This window comes from Rhinopithecus roxellana, chromosome 10, assembly GCF_007565055.1.
Source record: "Rhinopithecus roxellana isolate Shanxi Qingling chromosome 10, ASM756505v1, whole genome shotgun sequence".
Lineage (NCBI taxonomy): Eukaryota > Metazoa > Chordata > Mammalia > Primates > Cercopithecidae > Rhinopithecus > Rhinopithecus roxellana.
Window position 1 is genome coordinate 84,632,066 of NC_044558.1, and position 23,627 is coordinate 84,655,692.

Below are 23,627 nucleotides of genomic sequence, written 5' to 3' on the forward strand. Positions count from 1 at the left end.
CCTTTGCGGTGGTTCAAGATGGCGGCGCCCAGTGCCACTATGAGCGATTCGGAAAGTAGCAGCAGCAGTAGCGATGCGGGGGAGCTGGAGCGGTGCCGCGAGGCGGCAATGCCGGCCTGGGGCTTGGAGCAACGCCCGCACGGGGCAGTAAGGCCAAGAGCCGGTAGGGTACTATGTTTGGGGAGACTGGCCGAGGGGCGTGGGATCTTCCCCTGGAGCCTGAGAGGATGGATGGTGAGGAGGGAGTCACTGGAACTCGACTTCCTTCCCTGAGAGAGCTCCAGGGACTGGATGTAGTGCTGATTGAAAGCATGAGCAGGTGCAGTAGGGAGGGTATTTCATTATCCCAGTCGGGGAAACTGAGGTACCCAAATGTCTTTTGATTCTGCTTCCTTGGGTCTATCCTCACTGCCCCACACTGGGAAGGCCGCCCTCTCTTCGAGATGACTGCAACAGCCCCCTCCCGGTATTCTCGCACCCAGCCTTTCCCCACCTCCAACACATCATTCTCCCACCCTTGAGGTTGCCAAGAGCAGTGCTCAGCACATCACTCTGACCATGACTCCCTAGTCCCCTGGGAATAAATACAGAACCCCCCTCAACATCAAGGGGCCTAATTCTAGAACCCAAGGGTTCTTGAATCTGGAATGAAAAAATGTTGCATCTTTGCTTTCCATTCTCCTCTGACTGAACTTTATAGTCTCTTTCCATCATGCAAGCACTAAGCCACAGTAGTTCTGGCAATACCGTTACTTTATACCAACAGAAGTCACAGATTTTCATATCTCATTACAATCTTTGCAGATACAGATCTCAATATGTCATTTTATTGATAATAAGATACTGGGAAAAAGTCATTTACACTCATCCCTGATTTAAAATGTGCCACTCTAATTTTTAGACCCATCTCTAGATCTAAGATGTAAGAAGAGCATACATCACAAGTTTGGTTGTTTACTATCATGATAATTAAATTTCAGTATCATTGGTTTTCTTTGTAATCCCATATGTTGCATTTCATGCATTTAAAACATTACTCTGAGAAGAGAACCAGGCTTCACCAGGCTGTTAGAGAAGGCTATGGCAAAGCAAGATTGAGAACCACTGCATTTGTTTAAAAGGACTTACAAGCCCTTTGGTGATCCATTTATTGCGTTCCTCTCCCTTCCTTCCCTCCTGCCATACTGCACTTCCTGTAGGTAGCTTCCAGATCATAGTCTGCCCCCCTCACCCCCTAGTACCATAACCACAGTTTTCTCTGCAAGTTCTATATGCAGATCTGCCTTTCCATCTCACTCATTAGCAGTGGGAACTTGAGCAAAGTACTTAAATCTCACTGTACCTAAATTTCCTCATCTGTACAGTGCGGGTAGTGGTAGTACCCACCCCATAAGGTTGAGAAGTAACTGAGATAATGCAATCTACAGTGCTTATCACATCTTAAAGGCCCAATACATGGTGGCAAATATGTGGTTGGTCTTTCCACATGGACTGCTTTCCTCCTTCTGCCTAATTCTTGCTCTGTTTTTTTTTTTTTGTTTTTTTTTTTTTCAAGACTGGGTCTCAGTCTGTTACCTAGGCTGACACAATCATGGGTCACTGCAACCTCGACTTCCCCCTGCTCAGATGATCCTTCCACCTCAGCCTCCCAAGTAGCTGGGACTACCAATGTGTAGTCCCAGGTACTTTTTGTATTTTTTGTAGAGATGGGGTTTTGCCATGTTGCCCAGGCTGGTCTTGAACTCCTGGGCTCAAATGATTCTCCCTTCTCGACCTTCAAAGTGCTGAGATTACAGGTGTGTGAGCCCCTGTGCTTCTAGTTTTTTTGTTTGTTTGTTTTGTTTTGTTTTGAGATGGAGTTTCACTCTTGTTGCCCAGGCTGGAGTGCAGTGGCACAATCTCAGCTCACTGCAACGTCTACCTCCTGAGTTCAAGTGATTCTCTTGCCTCAGCCTCCCTAGCAACTGGGATTACAGGCGCCTGCCACCATGCCCAGTACAGACAGGATTTCACTATGTTGGTCAGCTGGTATCTCCTGACCTCAGGCAATCCACCCGCCTCGGCCTCCCAAAATGCTGGGATTACAGGTGGGAGCCACCACGCCTGGTCTTTTTATTTATTTATTTATTTATTTATTTTTGAGACGGAGTCTTGCTCTGTTACCAAGGCTGGAGTGCAATGGCGCAATCTTGGCTCCCTGCAACCTCTGCCTCCCAGGCTCAAGCAATTCTCCTGCCTCATCCTCCTGAGTAGCTGGGATTACGGGCACCTGCCACCAGGCCCAGCTAATTTTTTTTGTATTTTTATTAGAGACAGGGTTTCACCATGTTGGCCAGGCTGGTCTCGAACTTATGACCTCGGGTGATCTGCCCACCTTGGCCTCCCAAAGTGCTGGGATTACAGGCATAAGCCACCGCATCCAGCCTAGATTACATTCTTGAGTGCGTCTGGTAATAGCCACCAGGAGTTGAGCATTTATTTTTTGCCCCGTTCTAAACACTTTGTTGTCTGTTTTCATCTTCCCAGCAATGCCACAAAAGGGTATATTAGCCCCATTTTACAGAAAACTGATACTCATAATGGTGAAATAACTTGGCCAAGGTTGTCCACTTTGTAAGTGGCAGAGCCAGGCGTAAATCCAGGCCTACCTGACTCCAAGTCCATGCTCTTCATTGCTGCTGTGCCACTCTGCCATTGACAAGTGTCTATTGTGGTCAGAACTCCCACCCTTTGGTCCATGACTATGTGGAAATATAGGTCACTATTTTATTTATGTAACCTCTAGAGACAGCTCTTAAATCCAGTGATGAACTGGTCACTCAAACCACTTTAATTTTAGGGTAGCATATACTTTGATTTATTTTTCCAACAATTAATTCAAATCAAGATACTATGGCAGGATCTGGGGATACAAAGATAAAAAGAGGCAGACCATATATTCAAGTAGCTTACAAATCCAGGAAGGAGACGGGCATGGAAACAGTGTCTCCAACACTACATCCAGAAGGTTGGTGATTGTATTCCTATTTTATAGATGAGAAAACAAAGACTCAGGGAGATAAAGTGACTTGCTCAGCATCACACAGCTTGGTGGCACAGCCAGGACTCAACTGAACTGTCTCCCTCTGTAATAACTGTTTCTGTTCGCTGATGGTACCTCACCTTCATCACACTGTAGTCATGATGGAAGAGATGCTCTTCTTCCGTGTGATTATCTGCTGAAGATGAAAGACCAGGTCTTTAAAGACTGTCCATCCAGGCCCCCACATTGCCCACCTCCAGGAGCATGGGGCATGTTTAGCATTCTGTGTTGTGCTCTGAGGTACAGTGACATAGACCACAAGGTACTAGGACACAGAGGCAACGTGTATGTGTGATGACGTAAACACAGCAGTGCCCCCATGGAGCAGTTTCATACACTATGGCCCTCCACTGGGCCCGGAGCTACCAAGTGTCCACTTTGTTCAGTTGGCCCCTTAAATATACAAGCACGTTTTGTCTTGTTAGTTAAGTCAGAAACCTCAGCACTAACTTTCACTCGTTTCTCACGCCCTGTAGTCAGTCTGTCAGTGAATCCTATCGACTCCATTTATTTATTTATTTATTTATTTATTTATTTATTTATTTATTTTAGACGAGTCTCACTCTGTTGCCAGGCTGGAGTGCAGTGGCGTGATCTCGGCTCACTGCAACCTCCACCTCCTGGGTTCAAGTGATTCTCCTGCCTCAGCCTCCCAAGTAGCTGGGACTACAGGTGTGTGCCACCACACCCAGCTAATTTTTGTATTTTTAGTAGAGATGGGGTTTCACCATGTTGGCCAGGATGGTCTCAATCTCTTGATCTCGTGATCCACCCGCCTCGGCCTCCCAAAGTGCTGGGATTACAGGCGTGAGCCACCGTGCCCGGCCTTGACTCCATCTTAAAAGTGCATCTATCTGGAGTCCTGCCACTTCTCACCACCTCAATTACTGCAGCAGACTCCGTGTTCCTGCCTTTGCTCCAACAGTCTCGTGCCGCACAGCAGCCAAAGATGCTCTGTCAAAACCCAGGTCAGTTTATGTCCTTCCTCTGCTCAGTTCCAGAGCTCCTCCTCCTCAAAGCCCAGGTCCTCCCATTGGTCCACATCAGGGCCCTTCATGATCTGGTCCCCCTGAGTTCTCCATCTCTGCTGCTCCCAGTTTATTGGGTGGGCTCTGATCACACTGACCTCTTTGCTGGTTCTAAACACACAGGCAGGCTCCAGTCTCAGGGCCTTTGCAGATGCTTTCCCTCTGCCTGGAAGGCTGTGTCCCACATGCCAACTTTGTTCACTCTCTCTCCTCTCTCAAATCTCTGTTCAGATGTTACCTTGTACAATGAAGCCCTCTCTGCCCACCTTTATATAACAGTCCCCACCTCCCTCTCCTCCTTTGTTTCTATTTTTTTCCATACACTTACCATTATCCAAATTTACATTTTGTTTATGTATGTGTGTTTATCATCTCTCTCTACCAACTAGATGTAAGCTCCATGCAGACAGTGATATTCGAGTAAGTTGCTCAGCAATGACAACACCTGGTTAATAAAAGGCATTCAGTATCTGGTTTGAGGGAATGACCAAAAGGCCAGGCAACCCCACCATTTTGGCTTGAAAAATGTGATCCACAAAAGAGCCATCTTCTCTCTCTTCCCCTGCACTTAGCACACAGCCAGGCAGGCATTAGATTGTGCAGTCAAATCACACTTAGACCTGCCTGTTCAGCATAGCGTGGTGGTTAAGAGGGGGCTCAGGAGTCAGATGGCCTGGGCCCTCAGCCCAACTCTGTCACTTATTAGGTATTTGACTCTGGCTAAGTTATTTTACATCTCTTCTGCAAAATGGGATAATGGTAGCCCCTCCAATCAGGTTGTTGGAAAGAGTCACTGAGTTATATGTGTGATATATATTTTAGGTTACATATATAACTATTTTAAGTTTTAGGCCGGGCGCGGTGGCTCAAGCCTGTAATCCCAGCACTTTGGGAGGCCGAGACGGGTGGATCACGAGGGCAGGAGATCGAGACCATCCTGGCTAACACCGTGAAACCCCGTCTCTACTAAAAAATACAAAAAACTAGCCGGGCGAGGTGGCGGGCGCCTATAGTCCCAGCTACTCGGGAGGCTGAGGCAGGAGAATGGCATAAACCTGGGAGGCAGAGCTTGCAGTGAGCTGAGATCCGGCCACTGCACTCCAGCCTGGGTGATAGAGTGAGACTCCGTCTCAAAAAAAAAAAAAAAAAAAAAGTTTTATGTATAGATAACTAAGTTATATATATAACTATTTTAAGTTACATAACTAAGTTATATATATAACTATATAAAATGTACTTATATAAAATATGTAACTATATTATATACATATATAACTAAATTATATATGTAACTATTTTAAGTTATGGGTATATAACTATTTTAGGTTATATATAGATATAATGTATATGAGTTACATATGTATGTATATATATGAGTTATATGTATTTTAAGCTGCAGAAAATAGTGCCTGGCACGCATTTGTTGTTGCTGTCATTGTTTCCTCTATAAATGCCCCAATTTTTATTTTTCCACAGGTGCTGCAAATAACCAGTTGTCAACCTCCCAACGGAGCCTCAGGTACTATGCACTTTGGGTTCAAGTTTCACTTATTCATTCAACAAATACTGATCCCCTGCGTGTGCCAGATGCTAGACTACACACCTGGCATTTCCAGGTGAACAAGACAGACATGGTCCCTGCGCTCATGGGGACAGCTCTTTTTTTTTTTTTTTTTTTTTTTTTTTTGAGACGGAGTGCAGTGGCCGGATCTCGGCTCACTGTAAGCTCCGCCTCCCGGGTTTACGCCATTCTCCTGCCTCAGCCTCCCGAGTAGCTGGGACTACAGGTGCCCGCCACCTCGCCCGGCTAGTTTTTTTTGTAGTTTTTAGTAGAGACGGGGTTTCACTGTGTTAGCCAGGATGGTCTCGATCTCCTGACCTCGTGATCCGCCCGTCTCAGCCTCCCAAAGTGCTGGGATTACAGGCTTGAGCCACCGCGCCCGGCCAAGGGCAGGAAGTGAGGTCTCTTTGTGTGTGTCGTAGGCATAAGGTGGATGAGCATGAACAAGATGGCAACGAGCTTCAGACCACCCCTGAATTCCGAGCCCACGTAGCCAAGAAGCTGGGAGCCCTGCTGGACAGGTAAATAAAGGTGGAGTTTCTCCTCTCCTGCCCTTGTTAATACAAACAGCAATGGCTCACATTGGCTGGGAGCTCACGGTGTCCAAGCAGGCACGGTGGCAGGCACCTGGCATATGTCACCTCCCTGCATTCATAAACAACATTATCATGTGGGTCCTGCTGTTACCTTTATTCTCCAGGTGAGGAAACAGGCTGTCAGCAAGGAGATATGTTTGCTTAACGTCACATCATCGTCATAGCTACCATTTACTGAGCAACTGTTTGTGGCCATGCTCTGTGCTAAGTGCTTGATGTCCATTTTCTCATTTAATCCTTGTTATGACCCTAAGAGGTAGGGACTCTTATCATTCCCACTGTGCAGATGGGTAACTGAGGCTCAGAGAGGCAAAGTCATTTGCCCAGGGGACACTGCTACTAAGTGACAAAGCCAGGATTCAGAACCCAGGAGGGAGCAGAATTGGGCTTCAAACCCAAATTTGTCTGACTCCAAGCTCATGTTTTTTTGTTTTGTTTTGTTTTTTGAGATGGAGTCTCGCTCTGTCGCCCATGCTGGAGTGCAGTGGCACACGATCTTGGCTCACTGTAGCCTCCATCTCCTGGGTTCAAGCGATTCTCAAGCCTCAGCCTCCCGAGTAGCTGGGATTACGGGCACCCACCACCACACCAGGCTCATTTTTGAATTTTTGGTAGAGATGGGGTTTCACCATGTTGGCTAGGCTGATCTCAAACTCCTGACCTCAAGTGATCCGCCCACCTTGGCCTCCCAAAGTACTGGGATTATAGGTGTGAGCCACTGTGCCTGGCCAAGCCCATGTTCTTAACCCCTGCATTATCCTGCAACCATGAGAGTAAGAGAGGAACATCGAGAAGCTCATTCCCGCCACAAGAGGGCAAGGAAGGGCCGTGTTCCTATTTCTTGGGTGCCTTCTGGGTGCTAGGCACAGTGCCCGGTCTCTATCTTACATTCTCAACACAGGTTGATCACCCAGTTGGTAAGGATACAGGTTGGCATTCTTAAAGTAGGTGTCAAGGAATACAACCTGTTTGAGTCCATATGGGCTGCTATAACAAAATAACATAAACTGGGTAGCTTATAAACAAAATAAATGGATTTCTCACATTTTAGAGGCTGAGAAGTCCAAGATCAAGGCACCAGCAGATTCAGCATCTGGGGAGAGCCCTCTTCCCAGTACAGAGGGCGCCTTTCCACTGCATCCTCACATGGTCTCTCTTAGGCCTTTTTTATAGGAGCACCAATTTCATTCATGAAGGCTCCACCCTCATGACCTAATCACCTCTCAAAGGCCCCCATCTCCTAAACCTAATACCCTGGGTTGAGGATTTCTTTTTTTCTTTTCTTTTTTTGGAGACAGAGTCTCCCTCTGGAGCACAGTGGCGCAATCTCGACTCACAGCAACCTCCACTTCCTGAGTTCAAGCGATTTTCATGCCTCAGCCTCCTGAGTAGCTGAGATTACAGGTGTGCGCCCACCACGCTTGGCTAATTTTTTGTATTTTTTCTATTTTTAGTAGGAATGGGTTTTCATCATGTTGGCCAGGCTGGTCTCGAACTCCTGATTTCAAGTGATCCAGCCGGCTTGGCCTCCCACAATGCTGGGATTACAGGTGTGAGCCCCTATGCCCAGCTGGGGTGAGGATTTCACCATAAGAATTTGGGGAGGACACAAACATTTGGATTCTAGCACTAGCCCAAAGCGTGGCTCTACAAAAAAGGAGGTCCAACAGCAAAGAAGTGTGAGAAACACTGCAATCTACATACCTCCACATGTCCTTGCAGACTGCAAGCCATAGTAGTATATTCAAGGCTCTGAGAATTCCTGTAGTGAAGAGACCTGTGTAACTGTTTAGCCCAGCATTTTCCAAACTTGTTTGGCCACAGTGCCTTTGTTTCATGGAAAACCAGTCAACAACCTATGGAACGGGTCTTGAGATACACTGGGCTAGATCTGTTCCTGACTGGCAGAGCCCTGGCAGGATTCTGAAAGGGAGATGAGGCAGGATTTGGGGCCATTGCCATTCCAGTCGAAGTAGATATCAAAAGGACAAATGAGCCTTCCCAAAGTGTGAACCAGCTATTCTCCTGAGACAGAATAATGGGCCAGAGCCCCGCAGCCTGAACCCTACAGGGTTCCCCTCAATTGGAGAATGTAGGGGAGGTGCTTAGGAAGGCAGCTGCATTTCAGCCTGTGGGAGCACAGTTTTTCTTTGTGACTCTGTGGCTTCAGGCTGAACAGGGCCTGCTTGGCATTGCTCTGAGCCACAGAGATGTTTCTGCAGTAGAAATGCCAGCCAGCCATGGTTAGAATATCCTCTGCAGCGTTTTCATGTTTCTCCAAAGAAATCTAAATGATACCTTAGGCTAGGCGTGGCGGCTCATGCCTCTAATCCCAGCACTTTCGGAGGCCGAAGCAGGCGGATTATTTGAGGACAGGAGTTGGAGAACAGCCTGGCCAACATGGTGAGACCCCATCTCTACTACAAATACAAAAATTAGCTGTTCATGATGGCGTACACCTGTTATCCCAGCTACTTGAGAGGCTGAGGTAGGAGAATCGCTTGAACCCAGGATGCAGAGGTTGCAGTGAGCTGAGATCGCACCACTGCACTCCAGCCTGGGCAACAGAGCAAGACTCCACCTCAAAAAAAAAAAAAAAAAAAGATATAAAAGATACTGCATTTGGTCCCTTGTGTTAAGTCAGTGTCTCTCAACCTTGGCGCTGTTGACATCTTTGACTAGCATTTGTCGTGGGGGTCTATCCTTCTTCCCATTATAGGATGTTTACCAACATCCCTGGCTTCTACCTACTTGATGATAGTAGTACTCACGCCACCAGTTGTGACATCCAAAAATGTCTCCAGACATTGCCAAATGCTCCTGGTGGCCACCATGGAACCACTGTGTGGGGTCAAGAACAGGTGCCTGAGTGGCATCATCTCTACTCCCTCTCCCCAGGTTGCTTTTCCTGAACAGGACTTGTGGGGGGCGCCTTTGGCATATAGGAAGGGAGGTTAGGGAAAGCACCCAGGGCATTGGTGCGTCCGCCTTGAGGGCATTGCTGAGAGCCTTGTTCTTTGCGGTGCACAGTGACATCTCCATCTGCACTTACCAGAGACATGCTTGCAGCCTTGTGCCTCTAGAGAAATGTGGTTTATTTTTATGTTAGAGATCCTGTGAAGGCCGAAGCTTTTCTTGATAACAGTCATCATCTGCATCATCATCATAGCTACCATTTACTGAGCAGGTATTTGTGGCCAGGCCACGTGCCACAAGTGCTTGATATCCGTTTTCCCCTTCAATCCTTGTGACAACCTTAAGAAGTAGGGACCTTCATCATTTCCACTGCGCAGGTGGATAACAGAGGCTCAGAGATGTAAAGTTGTTTGCTTAAGGGACACAGCTAATAAGTGATAAAACCAGGATTCAAAACCCAGGTCTCTGAAGTCTGAATGAGGTCCATGAATTGGATCCATTTCCATGTCCTGGTTGTGATATTGTGCTATAGTGAGGCACAGTGTTACCATTGCAAGAAAATGGGTGGAGGGTCTGTGGAACCTCTGCATTATTTGTTGCTACTGCATGTCTACAATTATCTCCAACTTTTTTAATTAAAAAAAAAAAAAGCGTAGCCAGGCGCAGTGGCTCAGCCTGTAATCCCAGCACTTTGGGAAGCCAAGGTGGGTGGATCACAAGGTCAGGAGATCGAGACCATCCTGGCTAACACAGTGAAACCCCATCTCTACTAAATATAAAAAATTAGCCAGGTGTGGTGGTGGGCACCTGTAGTCCCAGCTACTTGGGAGGCTGAGGCAGGAGAATGGCATGAACCTGGGAGGCGGAGCTTGCAGTGAGCCGAGATCGTGCCACTGCACTCCAGCCTGGGAGACAGAGTGAAGACTCTGTCTCAAAAAAAAAAAAAAAAAAATTTAAAACAGGTCTGCCCTGCCCCAGAAGCTGTCCTCTGAACCAGTTTTCTAGATTGGTCATATTTCACTTTTCATGCTTGCTGCTAGGAAGCTCAGAGCAAAATGTATGCCCTCTCTCTAACAAGTAGGTAGGACTTCTTAACCACACTTCTAGGTCTTTCTGTTCCTCTTGCCCTTATATCTCTTTGCCCTATTTGAAATTGCTTTCATTTTGTTTTACTATGTCTTTAAAACTTCTTCGACACTTGCTGGAATAAAGTGGGCTTTAAACAAATGAAGCACTGCAGTTTGAGTGGCAGAGGCTGGTCAGCATATTATAACCAGACCATCAACCCTCTTACTATGCCAGCATGCTTTCTGCTTTTGCATTTTTGATCACGTGCCCCATCCCCTCCACTTCAAAAAGAATTTTTTAAAATTGTTTTTGTTGTTATCCAAAAATCTTATCTTAAATCAACCATCTCCTCTCCCCTTAGCTTCATTACTATCTCAGAAGCAGCAAAGGAGCCAACAGAAGCTAAGGTACAGAAAGTCACTTCAGAGGATGATGGTGAGTGGTTATACTTAATAGAAGCTATCATTTATTAAGCACCTAATGTGTGTCTGGAGCTGGGCGAAACATTTTTGGCACATTCTTTTTTTTTTTGGACAGGGCCTTGCTCTGCCTGGAGTACAGTGGAGCGATTATAGCTCAATGCAGCCTCAACCTCCCAGACCCAAGCTATCCTCCCACATCAGCTTTCTGAGTAGCTGGGACCATAGACATATACCACCAACCCTGGCTAATTATTTTTTTTTTCAGAGACAGGATCTCGCTGTGTTGCCCAGGCTGGTCTTGAACTCCTGGCCTCAAGCGATCTGCCCACCTTGGCCTTCCAAAGTGCTGGGACTATAGGCATGCACCATCACACCTGGCTAATTTTTGTATTTTTTGTAGAGACAGGGTTCGGCCATGTTGCCCAGGCTGGTCTTGAACTCCTGGCCTCAAGCTATCCTCCCGCCTCAGACTCCCAAAGTACTGGCGTTACAGGCATGAGCCTACTGCACCATTCTTTCATCCGCTCAGCCCTGTGGTTAGGCAGGTATTATGATGAGACCCCATTTACAGACAAGGCGACTGAGGCCCTGAGAAACAAAGTCATTTGCCTGAGGTGGCCTCGTCTGTGTCACCCCGAGCAGGAGCACTTTCCTGCTGCCCTCCACAGCCTTGCCCATCTGTGTCTGTCCTGTATCAACACATTTGCCACTTTGAAGGCTGCCTTAGTTCAGGAGCTCAAGTGCTGACTTCCAGAAGCCTCTGAGGGCTTGCTGAGCTGATGTGGCTGCTGGCTCCCGCTCCAGCACCCGCTCCACTGGCTCCATCAGGCATCAGCATGACTCTTGGCAGAGGCAGAATCACTTTGTAGTTAGATGACTGATTCCCGGGTCTTTGCCTCTGGACCAGGAGCTCCTGAGGGCAGAGGTGGGGCAGCCTCAGCACCTGGCACCTCGGAAGAGGGGTTGGCATCTGGCGGTGCTGACTCTTCCCCCTTTTTTTGTTGTTCATTTGGGGTTTTCTTGTTACTCTTTCTTAAATTTTTTAAATTTGTGTCTTTTTTAAATTTTTGTTTGTTTCTCTTTTTGTTTCTTTTTTAATTTTTTTTCTTTTTTGTTTCTTTTCTTGTTTACCTTTTTTGTTTCTCATCTTTCTTTTTGTTTTGTTTTGTTTTCATTTGACTCTGCCCGTCTGAATCTTAGGTTTCCGCCTTTTCTTCACGTCTGTCCCTGGAGGCTGTGAGAAGGAAGAGTCTCCACAACCCCGCCGAAAGCGACAGCCCTCCAGCTCCAGGTGAGAACTCACACCTCTCCTCACATCCCATCCTTTTTCCTCCTCTTCTGTCTTGGTGGGTTCCCCAGAATAGCCAAGCAGACTCCAGGCAGGCCCAGGCCCAGGCCGAGGCATCGGCCCTGTCAGGCAGCTGGAGAAACCGTGCTCTCAGTAGGAGGGAAAGCCTTCTTGGTGGCGGCTTTGGATGTTTGCTGCTTTTGAGCACCCATCTTGGGCCAGACACCTCACTTGATCATAGTTGCCTCCTGGGACATCCCTGGGAGGCCTGGACTCTGTTAAGATCCCCGTTTTATAGAAGATACTGACAGTCAGAGAGGTTAAGTCACTTAAGGAGGTCACAAGGCTGCTACGCCCAGACGCCAGTATTGGAAGCCAGGTTGGCCCCACTCCCAAGCCTGAACTCGCTACCGGCCTCCCTCTGTGGCTGCCTCCTGGTGACGTGGACCAAAGGAGGACAGCGAGAGGCGGCTCTGGGGCTGTGTCCTGACTCCAGCTAACGCAGGGTGCCCTTGTTGCAGCAGTGAGGACAGTGATGAGGAGTGGCGGCGGTGCCAGGAGGCAGCTGTGTCGGCGTCCGACATCCTGCAGGAGTCAGCCATCCACAGCCCTGGCACGTTGGAGAAGGAGGTAAAGAAGAAAAGGAAGCTGAAGAAGAAAGCCAAGAAGGGGGCCAGCGTCGACTCAGCTGTAGCCACCATCACCCCCACCCCCACCAGCACGGCCACAGTCCAGAAGCAGAAGTCAGGTGAGCTCAACGGGGACCAGGTGTTGCTTGGGACTCAAAAGAAGAAAAAGAAGAAAAAGGCGAAGAAGGCCAGCGAGGCCTCTCCATTCCCACCAGCAAAGAGTGCCGCAGCTGTGCCTGCAAATTGAACCCAGCCATGGGCACAGGGCTCAGCTGGCTCCAAGGACAAGGTGCCCCCCTGGGGACAAGGCATTTCCAGGCCCCACCTCCCTCTCCAAGTTCAAGCACTGGGCTGGCAAACCCAGACTGCCCATGAGACCCTGATGGTGATGAGGGCTTGCTTGAGAGTTGAGCCAAAAGAGTGACTGTAGGGTGAGAAGCCCAAGCAAGGCCTGCCCCTCTGTGCTGCCGTGGAGGGCTGGGGGCAGGGGGTCAGAGGGTGGCCTATGGTTCCACAACATTCCATGGCCTCAGGAAGAAAGGAGCCTTCCAGTTATTTGAGACTGGTGGCCAAGTGGTGAAACCTCCACCTCGCTAGAACTGTCTGAGGTGGGCAGGGGAAGGGAGACCTTCCCGCCACCTCTTTAGCCTGGTATGAGAAAGTTTTTAGAAAATGAGAGAAGGGATCCCCAAGAGGCCAAGGCCCAGAAAAAGTTTGGTTCTTCTCTCCTTAGCCCCCATAGACTTCACAGAATTGTCTGAAAAAGGAGAGCTTTTTCACCCCTGGCTTTCTAGAATTTTCTTTGCATTTGTGAATATACCACACATGATAAAGTGTCTCTGAGCCGACCAGATTATGGAAACTCAATTGTCAGAGGACCCAAAACAAAACTTATCGAGTGATTTGGGTATTGCCTGTCAATGCTGAACCTTGAGATGTTTTAAATACAACACAAATCTCTGCACTCCCAGGATTTGTGCATTCACCCCACCCAAGACTTCAGGAAGTGTCATAGCACTCGTGGACTAGGTTTCATGCGACAAAGGCATTCTGCAAGAAGTAGAGGCTTGTGACCGGGTGCAGTGGCTCACGCCTATAATCCCAGCACTTTGGGAGGCCAAGGAGGGTGGATCATTTGAGGCCAGGAGTTTGAGACCAGCCTGGCCAACATGGCGAGACTCCATCTCTACTAAAAATACAAAAATTAGCTGAGCATGTTGGCACGCGCCCGTAATCCCAGCTACTCAGGAGGCTGAGGTGGGAGAATCACTTGAACCCAAGAGGTAGAGGTTGCAGTGAGCCGAGATTGCACCACTGCACTCCAGCCTAGGCAACAGAGTGAGACTCTATCGCAACCAAAAAAAAAAAAAAAAGAAGCTCGTGGCCAGGCACGGTGGCTCATACCTGTAATCCCAGCACTTTGGGAGGCCGAGCCAGGTGGATCACTTGAGCCGAGTTCCAGACCAGCCTGGGCAACATGGCGAAACCTTGTCTATAAAAAAAAAATACAAAAATTAGTTGGGCATGGTAGTGAGCGCCTGTGGTCCCAGCTGCTTGTGAGGTTGAGGTGGGAGGATCCCTTGAGCCCGGGAGGTCAAGGTTGCAGTGAGCCATATAATGCCACTGCAGTCCAGCCTGGGTGACATTGAGCCGTCTCCAAAACGAAATTTTTTTTAAAGTAGAAGCTTGAGGTTAAGATGAAATCTGGCTTCATCATTAGAGCCTCAGCAGAGCCAGAAAAGCAGAGACGTGGGGTGTGAGAGTGTGGGTGCTGGAGCCCATCTCCTCTTCGCAGACCCCTGGCCTGCCCCAGCCTCCCACTACCTGCCCAAACCCCATCTGAATGATTTGTGGACAAGCAAGAAATTACCACCGCATTTCTCCTTAACTTTACTAAAAGTTAAATAAACGTGCCGCTCGCCCAAGCTGGCTACAAGCTGCAGGGGTTGCTGGGTCACCCCAGGCCTTTTCCTGAATCCCAGGGTGGATGCGGTGCACTGGGGGCCAGGTTCTCAGCAGCAGGCCCAGGGATGTGGGACCATGCTTGCCCTGGATTCACAGGCTCCTTTGACCCTCCTGGCAGTGCTCAGGACCTCGGACTCCTCAGGGTGGCTGCGAACTGCCCTCAGCCAGCCAGACCCCAGGATTCTGAGTATTAGTCCTGTCCACAGAGGTAGCTCCTGTGCCCTGGGGTCACCTCTTTCTTCTGGGCACCTCAGCTTGGCCAGCCGCTTGGGCCTTGCTCAGCTGCTCGGGCCTTGCTGCCTTCTGAGCTCAGCTACTCCTGCCCCAAATAAGGGCGGGGTCTGCAGGGCCCTCGAGACAGGAGCTGCCCCACCAGGACCTAGACTTGGCATGGGTTGCGAGGCTCCCACAGGAAGAAGGACAACTTCCCAACCCTGAAGCAGCCTTCCCAGTAGAGGCAGGAGGCCAGGCTGGCCTCAGAGGCGTGATGCTCTTGGGAACAAATACCCAGGAAAGCTGGAGGTCATGGGGCCTGGGAGAGGGAATCGCCGGGGACAGGGGAAGCCGGGAGAGCCCTGCCTGCTTTCCCTGTTAGCTTTGGCCTCCCTGGGCTCAGGCATTGGAGCCCCAAGCTCTGGCACAGAGTAGCCACCCAGGAAATGCCTGTGTGAGTAGGTGATCGAGTCAGTACAAGTGGTATGTGGGTCACTAGCTGGAGGAGTTGGGGCAGGATGGAGTGGCCCAGTGGGTGCATTGGTGACCGAACAAGGCCACGCTGATCCAGGGCCTCTCAGAGCTCAGCAGGTCACAGCTACACAGGCTTGTTTCCTGAGAAGTGTGCCTGCCAGAGTGGTGTAGCGGTCCCAGGGCTCTCCACAGGCCCAAGCTGGGGGTGCCCAAGTCATAGGCCGCCCCCTTCTGTTCCAAGTAAGCAGATTGTGTCCCACACAGCAGGGACAGTCCCTCCTACATCTGCCAGGAACAGGCTTTGCTCCTAGCTCTCCATGGCCCCCTCTTGTGCAACCCAAGCAGCCCTGCATGGGTTGTTGGGGCGCCTCAAGAGCCCTCCGTTTCTGATGCATCGGAGCAGAGTGGGGAGCGAGGCACAGCTGTCCAGGAAGGACCACAGGAGCTCAGCAGGCTCAGGTCCTTCAGGCAGGGCTGGCTGCTGCCCTCATCACCCCCCAAGCAGGCAGTACAGGCCCCAGGGCCCAGGTGCCGTGGTTACTGGGAGGAAGAGGCCATCTGCGTAGAGATGAAGGTCTCAATGACGCTGTGGTTGGACGGCAGCAGGTGGCTGTGGCTGTTGCTGGAGTCTGAGCTCTGGTACAGCACCAGGCTGCTGGAGGACACTGCGGAGGCAAACAAGGCTGCTGACCACCCACCAGGCACCCACACGCACCCCACCTGCCCGTCCCTAGAGGTACTCGGAATGAGGAGGCAGGGCCACACCTCCTGGATCACAGCAGATAACAGGAACCCCAAAGTCACACCTCTACTCTCAGTTCTTAACAAGGGGAGCCTCCCAGCCAGGTTCCGGGGCCGCCCAGGGAGTGGCCTCAGTACATCTTAGTGGGAACGCTGGAGAAGCCCCGGTGAGATGCTGGGGTAGGTAGTTGTACGTGTTGGCTTGGCTAGGCTGAGCCAAATGCTAATCTAGGCGCTGCTGTGAATGCAGGTGCTTTGTAGATGTGGTTAATGCCACAATCAGTTGACTTTGAGTAAAGGAGGTTACCCTGAAAATATGGGTGGGCCGCCTCCATCAGTGGAAGGCCGTAAGAGCAAAAACCGGTTTCCCAGAGAAGAAGGAATTCTGCCTCAAGGCTGCAGAATTCGCTCCCCGGAGTTGCCAGCAACAGATTTCAGGCCTGCCAGCCCCTGCAGACACGCGCCAAGTCCTTCAGGTAAATGCATTGGTTCTGTGCTCCTGGAGAACCCTGACTGATGGCCATGGTTAAGAGAATGGGCTTTGAGGTTGGACCTGGGTTCAAGTCCTGGCCCTGCCATCTGGTAGCTGTGGGAGATGAGGCAAGTCCTTCCCCTCCTTGAGTGTCCACTTTCTCATCCGTAAAATGGAGGTGATCATGCAGACGCCTCACGGGGTGAATGCCAGGACATAGAATGGCCTCGGTGGCTGTCATGACAGCTGCCAGGGCCGGGTCCAGGAACCTTATAGAAAGGGGGCAGCTTGCAAAAAGACAGGCTGCAAAGCCCAGCCACCTGACCCCAAAGTGCCCACTCCTGATAATGACATCATGGATTACAAACCCAGGTGACCACCCCACTGCCAGGGGTCATTGGAGCCGATATGAGTGGATGCAGTGAGGCCTGGTGAGCTGTTATATGGGAATATGAATTTTTCCAATTTCCCAAAAGATGCCAGAAATCTGGATTTCTATGTGAAAATTCCTGATTTTGAAACGTTGGCAACAAATTCAAAGAATGTTCGACCCTGAGCCAAGCCAAACCAAACACACGCAAGAGTCGCTTCTGGCTCTGAGACCTGCTCCTTATCATGACTTCATCTTTTTCCTCAATCCAGCCCCTGAGATGTTCTTGCAAGGTGGACCCTGTCTTCCTGGGGTCGCCTGTGCCTCTTGGGCTTCATGGGCACACAGGCCATGTCTGGGAGGCGGGGAACCCCACCCAACCCCCCATGCCTGCCAGTGCTTCCTTGTGGCAGCCCTAGGCCTGCTGCGTGCACAGCCCCACAGTGACAGGACAGCAATGAAAGGGGTGGGACCAACATGGAAGGGGGCGGGGACAGTAAGGGAGGGGGCGGAGCCAGGGCCTCTCACCCGTGGGACTGGCGCTGAGCCGGTGGGCTGGCTGCAGGTGCTGGATGCCTGCTGGGTCCTGGCTGGGGACGTGGAGGGTGGTGGCCTGAGAGGCCGGCGTGTGAAGCCCGGACTCACTGGAGGCCTCAGTGTCTGAGGTGAAGACCTGGGGGAGCAGAGCAGCCTCCTGAGTCCCGGGGATGTGGGGGTGAGGGGCTCTGTCACAGGCCAAGGGAGGGCCAGCAGGCCTGGACCTTACCTGCTTGGTGGGCGTGAGGCTGGCCAGGGCACTCAGGTTGGTGGTGTCAGTGATGAGCATAGTCTGCGGGAGCAGGCCCGTGTGGGTGTACTGGGCCACCTCGGGCTTGTGGCTGTAGAGGGCTGGCCGCAGGGGAGAGAGGGGCAGATGTGGCAGACGTGCCTGACAGCCCCCATCCCAGGCCTCAGGACCGGGGAAAGGGGGGCATGGAGCCTGCCGAACAACCAGACTGGGCAGCAATTGGAGATCCAGGACTGACTTTCAAAACTGAGGGCTCCAGATAGAGGGACAGACCCTCTCCCCATTACAGGGAACTGCTCAGCGGGGATTGATGCAGGGGAGCCTGGAGGAGGCCAGAAACCAACTCCAGCTTTTGCCACCTGGAGACAGCAGGTATGAAAGGGAACGGGAGGCGTGGGTGCAGGGCTACTGTACTAAGCACAGGTGCTACGTACTAAGCGCAGGTGCTACTGTACTAAATGCAGGGGCTATGTACTAAGCACAGGTGCTACTGTACTAAACTCAGGTGCTGTGTACTAAGTTCAGGTGGCCCCTGTCAAAGAGCAAGGCAGAGGACAGCAGTACCTCCATCTCCGGGCCACCTCTCCAAATAAAACCCCATGTTTTGCCTACAGCACCTCCCCCCACCCCGCAGGAGACACACAGACCCCACAAGAGACACACAGACGCTAGGAAAACTCACATAAACCACATATTCTCACAGTGACTCATATAAAAACTTACACACACACATACATTCTCAACCACGTACACACAGAAACATATACAGACCCAAAATCTCTTAACCCAGTCCCAAATTCCAAAAAGGTCTGAAACCAAAAGATTTCCTTAAGATTGGCACTAGAGCTCATTTGGTGGCAAAACCCAGCCTGAACCTGACATGAGGTTATGAGTATTTAAACTGCCTTGTAGAAATCCTACTTTGGCTGCAGAAATAGCAGTGCTTTGATCACAGTGGGCTGTCTCAAACTCTGCTGGGAGTGTTGTGTGATAGCTGGCATATCCACCAAATTACCTTTCTTTTCTTTTCTTTCTTCTTTTTTCTTTTTTTTTTTTTTTGGCAGAGTCTCACTCTGTTGCCCAGGCTGGAGTGCAGTGGCACAATCTCAGCTCACTGCAACCTCCGCCTCCCTGGTTCAAGCAATTCTCCTGCCTTAGCCTCCCAAGTAGCTGGGACTACAGGCACGTGCCTCCACGCCTGGCTAATTTTTGTATTTTTAGTAGAGACGGGGTTTCACCGTGTTGGCCAGGCTGATCTCTTAACTCCTGACCTCAAGTGAGCCGCCCACCTTGGCCTCCCAAAGTGATGGGATTACAGGTGTGAGCCACCACACCTGGCCCCAGATTACCTTTCTAAAATCTGAATAGATCTTAGAAATTCATATGGCCCTAAGAGTTTCAGAGAAACACAGGCATGCACACACAAATGCATGCACAACTGACCCACACCCAGACATGTACTAGGGATCTGCTCACACAAGCAGTCATGTGCACACACACACACAGATACGTGCATTCACATGGGAACACACTGTGGCCTGCAGACACCCTCAATCACGGAAACGCACTTGTCCTGGAGACACACTCAGACTGCAACGCCTGCCAGGCACCCCCTTCCCCTGCATCCATTGACAGCCAAACCTCTATCATCATCTCCCCCTGTGTGGGGCACAGGGTGCTCACCATGGGGGCTCTGCAGCTGGGCCATGGTGGCCATGAAGGGGCTCTGGGTCACATGGCTCTGCACAGGCGGCATGAGTGGCTGCTGGTAGGAAGGGTGCAGTGGCTGGGAGAACTGGACGGGCTGCAGGGTGGTCAGGCTGCTGCCCATGCTGTTGATGACCGGCACACTCTGTGCCTGCGTGGAGGCCAGGCCTGGAGTGGAAGGGGCGGGAATCAGCTGGGCTCCCCAGTTACACCCCATCACCCCCCCCAAGACCTCCCAAGGGCACCACCTCTCCTTCCCAGAGCCTGTGGTTTGGAGGAGGGGGCAGGATGGTCAGGAAACAGCCCTCCACTGGGACCTGCCACTAATTTAAGTGGCTCTGGCAAGTCATTCCCCCTTTAGTTCCTTATCTAGGCTAGTGGGAGAGGCAGGCAGTGACTTGTTCAAAAGTCGTCAAACTGAGGTTCCCTGGAGCCCTGGGGTTCCACAGCAGTGCAAAGGCCCTGGGGTTAGCTCTCTGCTCCCCTCTCCTAGCAGCTCCCTATCTATCTTATGTACTGGGCTTCTGCATAATTGTACCTACAAATAAAGGCTTTCTGGGGTTAATTTTTCTTCATAAAACAAAAAACTTAGAAAACATCAGTCCCCCTTACCCTGCTGTAATTTGCCTGTAGACCCTTCACCTTCTGAGGTACCACAGAATTGATGTATTATGCTTAGTGCCTGCCTCCCTGCTTGAGTTGCTGAGATTTTGGTCTGTTTGGTTCACCCGGGTATCACTGATGTAGCACAGTGCCTGCTCCAGAGTAGGCACTGGATAAATACACGTTGTATGAATGAATGAATAAGTGAACAAATGAATCAATGAATCCCAGTGGCTCTTCCAGCTCCTGGATTCTGCGGTTGCCCCATGAGCCTCCCACCCAGGTGCCCACCCATCCCCTCCAGCTTACCGATGACCAGGGTGGAGGCACCTGTGTTGGTGAACGTAGGACCCAGAGAGGCAGGCTCACCAGGCCCGATGGTCATGACCCCAGGAAGTGAGGCCATGATGAGGTTCTGGGGCTGCTGGTTGAGGCCTGGGGATGTCTGCTCCAAACTGTGCAGTGCCGTCAGGGTGCTGACAGGGGGGAGGGGGCCCCCAGCTGCTGAGACCTACAAGGGGAAGCCAAGCTGAGTCGGGGGTGGGGGCAGGGTCCCAACAGGGCCTCCCTGGGGACTGTTCCAGAATCTGCCTGCCAAGGAAAGATGAGGTTGGGTTTTCCCTACAGGCAGGATGCTCACCAGCTTGGCTTCTGTACTCAGCAGGCTGTGGCTGGGCTCCAGGCCCGTGGGGGACACTTGGTGCAGGGGTGTAGACACTGTCACTAAGGGGCCGCCACTGCTTGAGGGCACTTCTGAAGTCTCACTGGTCGCAGGCTGTCCATAGCGCACACCTGGAGAGGGAAGCAGTGTCCTGCCTCAGCACCCCACTTCCCAGCCCTCTCCTGCCTCCATAGCCCTCATCGCTTCAAACTCCATTGGTCTGCTTAGGCCAGCTGCCTGTCGGCCTTTATGCAGCCAGCAAATCTGCCTGTGTTTCTACCTTTTGCCAAGCCCTGGGTTAGCTGCTCCCAGTTCCTTGAAGGCTGGGACTGCATTTATTAGCTCCATTCCCCCCACTGCCTAGTTCTATACCTGACATGCAGTAGGTGCTCAGTGGAAGACAACTGAACTGAATTTAACTGAATTTAGTTGAGTTGAAATGAATTGAATTGATACACTCTGAAATGAATGAATTGAATGGAATTAACCCAAATCAACTTAGGTTGAGTTGAGTGGAATGATATGAAGTGGAGTGGATGGTGTGGAGTAGTATAGATTGAATTGAGTGGAATGAGTGGGATCAAGTGAAACGGGTACCGTAAAGGGTGGAGAGGATGGGTGGGAAGGGATAGAATGGAGTGGAATGGTGAGGAATAGTGTGGAGTGGAGTGGAATGAATGGAGTCATGTGAACAGAGTGGAGTGGAATGGTATGGTATGGAGTGGAGTGAGTGGGTTGGAGTGGAGTGGATGGAGCAAAGTGGAATTGATGAAGTGTGGAGTCATGTGGGATGAAGAGTGGATGGGACAGATAGAATAAAATGGTACAGAGTGGAGAGGAGTGGAGAAAAGAGTGGGTAGAGTGGATGGAGTCACATGGGTGGAGTGGATGGAGTAGAGTGGATGGAATGGGTGGAGTGAAGTGGATGGAGCACAGTTAAATGAAGTAGAGGGAGTGGAGTAGATGGAGTTGAGTGAGTGGAGTGGATGGAGTGGAGTTGAATGGAGTGGATGGAGTAAGTGGATGGAATAGAGTATGGAGTGGATGGAGTAGAGTTGAATGTAATAGATGGAGTGCAGTGAATGCAGCGGGGTATGGAGTTGATGGAGTGGAGTTGAATATAGTGGGTGGGATGAAGTTGGATGGAATGGATGGAGTGGAATGAATGGAGTGGAGTTGAATGTAGTGGATGGGATGAAGTTGGATGGAATGGATGGAGTGGAGTGGATGGAGTAGATGGAATAGAATAAAGTGGATGCAGTGGAGTTGAGTGAATGGAGTAGAATGGATAGAGTGGAGGTGAATGGAGTGGATGGAGTGGAGTTGAATGTAGTGGATGGGATGAAGTGGGATGGAGTGGAGTGGTTGGAGTGGAGTTGCATGTAGTAGATGGGATGAATTTGGATGGAATGGATGGAGTGGAGTGGATGGAGTAGAGTTGAATGTAATAGATGGGGTAGAGTGGATGCAGTGGAGTTCAGTGAATGGAGTAGAGTGGATGGAGTGGAGGTGAATGGAGTGGATGGAGTGGAGTTGAATGTAGTGGATGGGATAAAGTTGGATGGAAGGATGGAGTGGAGTGTATGAAGTGGAGTTCAGTGGAGTGAATGCAGTAGAGTGGATGGGTGGGGTCGAATGTAGTGGATGGAGTGGAGGTGAATGGAGTGGATGGAATGGGGTGAATGGAATGGGGTTAATTGGAGTGGATGGAGTGGAGTGGATGGAGTGAATAGAGTGGAAAGGAGTAGAGTGAATGGAATGGAGATAGAGTGGAATGGATGAATGAACAGAGTGAAGTAGAGTGATAAGGAGTGGTGTGAATGGAATGGAACCAAACTGAAGTGCTAAGAGGTTTAGGTGACTGCTGTCACTGGGACAGTCCTCCCCAACCCTCCCACCTTCCCGCGTGTCCCCTGTCCCCACAATACCACTCACCGTGGAGCTTACTGGGGGAGAGGGCCGGTGGGGGCAGGCCAGGGGAACTGTGAGCGGGCAGCGCAGGCCCCGGGCCTGGCCCTGGTGGGGGCCCGCTGTATGTGTCCATGGCCAGCTTGTGCCGGAAGGCTTCTTCTTTGCGCCGGTTGGCAAACCAGTTGTAGACACGCACCTCTGTGACGAGGTTGGAGCCCAGCCCCTGTGCCTGTGATGGGGACACCCCCCTCTGGATGCATTCCGCCCTGCAGAAATAGCCACCCATGAGTCTCCAGGCCAGGCTCAGAAGAACCCTGTCCTGGGCATGAGGGGGGAGGGTTCTGAGAAGTTGAGCTCTGCCTGAGGGTTTGAAGCTGGCAGATCTGGGTTCCAATGCCAGGTCTGCTGTATGACGTTGGGCAGGTGACAGTCTCTCTGACCTCAGTCTCTCCATTCATAAAGTGAGCAAAAGAGCCATAGGATTGTAGAGGGAATCAGATTAGGTGGGCATCCATGGAAGGGGTTGCTTGGTGTCCAGGGTGCAGGAGGGCTGCGAGGAATGGGGTTAGGTTCAAGTATTCTTAATTTTCTGGGCCAGGCTAAGCCAATATCAGGAGTTCTCGGCAACTGGACAGCCTTTTACAGGACCTAGAGTCACCTTCCCCTTCCCTGGCCTTGCCACAGCCCAGACCAAAACAGCACTGTTTCCCGCCCGCCGTTGTACCTATTGCACTCCTCCACCAGCGTCTCTCGCTCCTCCTTGCTGGGGTTCTTCTGCCTCTCATAGGCCTGGAACAGGATCTGCTGGGATGCTGGGCCCCACTTAAAACGGTTCCTCCGTCCCTTCTTGGTTGGTAGCTCATCACCTGTGGGCTCTTCAATCAGCCCTCCCTGCCCTGCATGGGTGAACTCTGCAGGCACAGAAAGCCGTGAGTGGGGTACTGGCCACTCTCAACTTCCCAGGTCAGTTTCCCTGACCTTGCCCTTGATTCTTTCTCATTGCTGGGGTGCTGAACCAGAGGAGCTTATAGCTAGAACTTAGAAATCATCTAATCCAGTGATGACAAACACACAGCACATATGCTATCACTTTCTTAACCAGTGTCCAAGGCAAACATCACTAATCAATCCCT

At 50.7% G+C, this 23,627-nt stretch overlaps 2 protein-coding genes across 6 annotated transcripts in view; one reads left to right on the top strand and one right to left on the bottom strand.

Annotated features, from left to right (window-relative positions):
• On the top strand, positions 1-14,547 carry C10H12orf43 (chromosome 10 C12orf43 homolog). Of its 4 annotated transcripts, none has more exons than XM_030939609.1 (7): positions 14-163; positions 3,979-4,050; positions 5,587-5,629; positions 6,094-6,192; positions 10,613-10,686; positions 11,874-11,964; positions 12,483-14,526. In XM_030939609.1, the coding sequence occupies exons 1-7, from the start codon at positions 19-21 to the stop codon at positions 12,835-12,837; spliced, it is 879 nt and encodes a 292-aa protein (XP_030795469.1). In that variant the 5' UTR covers positions 14-18; the 3' UTR covers positions 12,838-14,526. The 4 variants fall into 4 exon arrangements, with proteins under 4 accessions (XP_010366612.1, XP_010366613.1, XP_030795469.1 ...); XM_030939610.1 differs by having other exon boundaries at positions 12,486-13,497; XM_010368310.2 differs by lacking the exon at positions 3,979-4,050 and having other exon boundaries at positions 1-163.
• Positions 14,464-23,627, bottom strand: part of HNF1A (HNF1 homeobox A) — a 22,992-nt gene continuing 13,828 nt past the window's right edge. The window contains exons 3-10 of one of the 2 annotated variants that reach the window (XM_010368309.2): positions 23,219-23,405; positions 22,519-22,760; positions 20,563-20,714; positions 20,232-20,433; positions 19,296-19,487; positions 17,592-17,713; positions 17,354-17,498; positions 14,464-15,907 (exon numbers count right to left, since the gene is read on the bottom strand). In XM_010368309.2, the coding sequence (XP_010366611.1) occupies positions 15,780-15,907; positions 17,354-17,498; positions 17,592-17,713; positions 19,296-19,487; positions 20,232-20,433; positions 20,563-20,714; positions 22,519-22,760; positions 23,219-23,405 (1,370 nt within the window). In that variant the 3' untranslated portion in view covers positions 14,464-15,779. Of the gene's footprint in view, positions 15,908-17,353; positions 17,714-19,295; positions 19,488-20,231; positions 20,434-20,562; positions 20,715-22,518; positions 22,761-23,218; positions 23,406-23,627 lie in introns of both variants that reach the window. The other variant, XM_010368308.2, reaches the window with a different exon arrangement.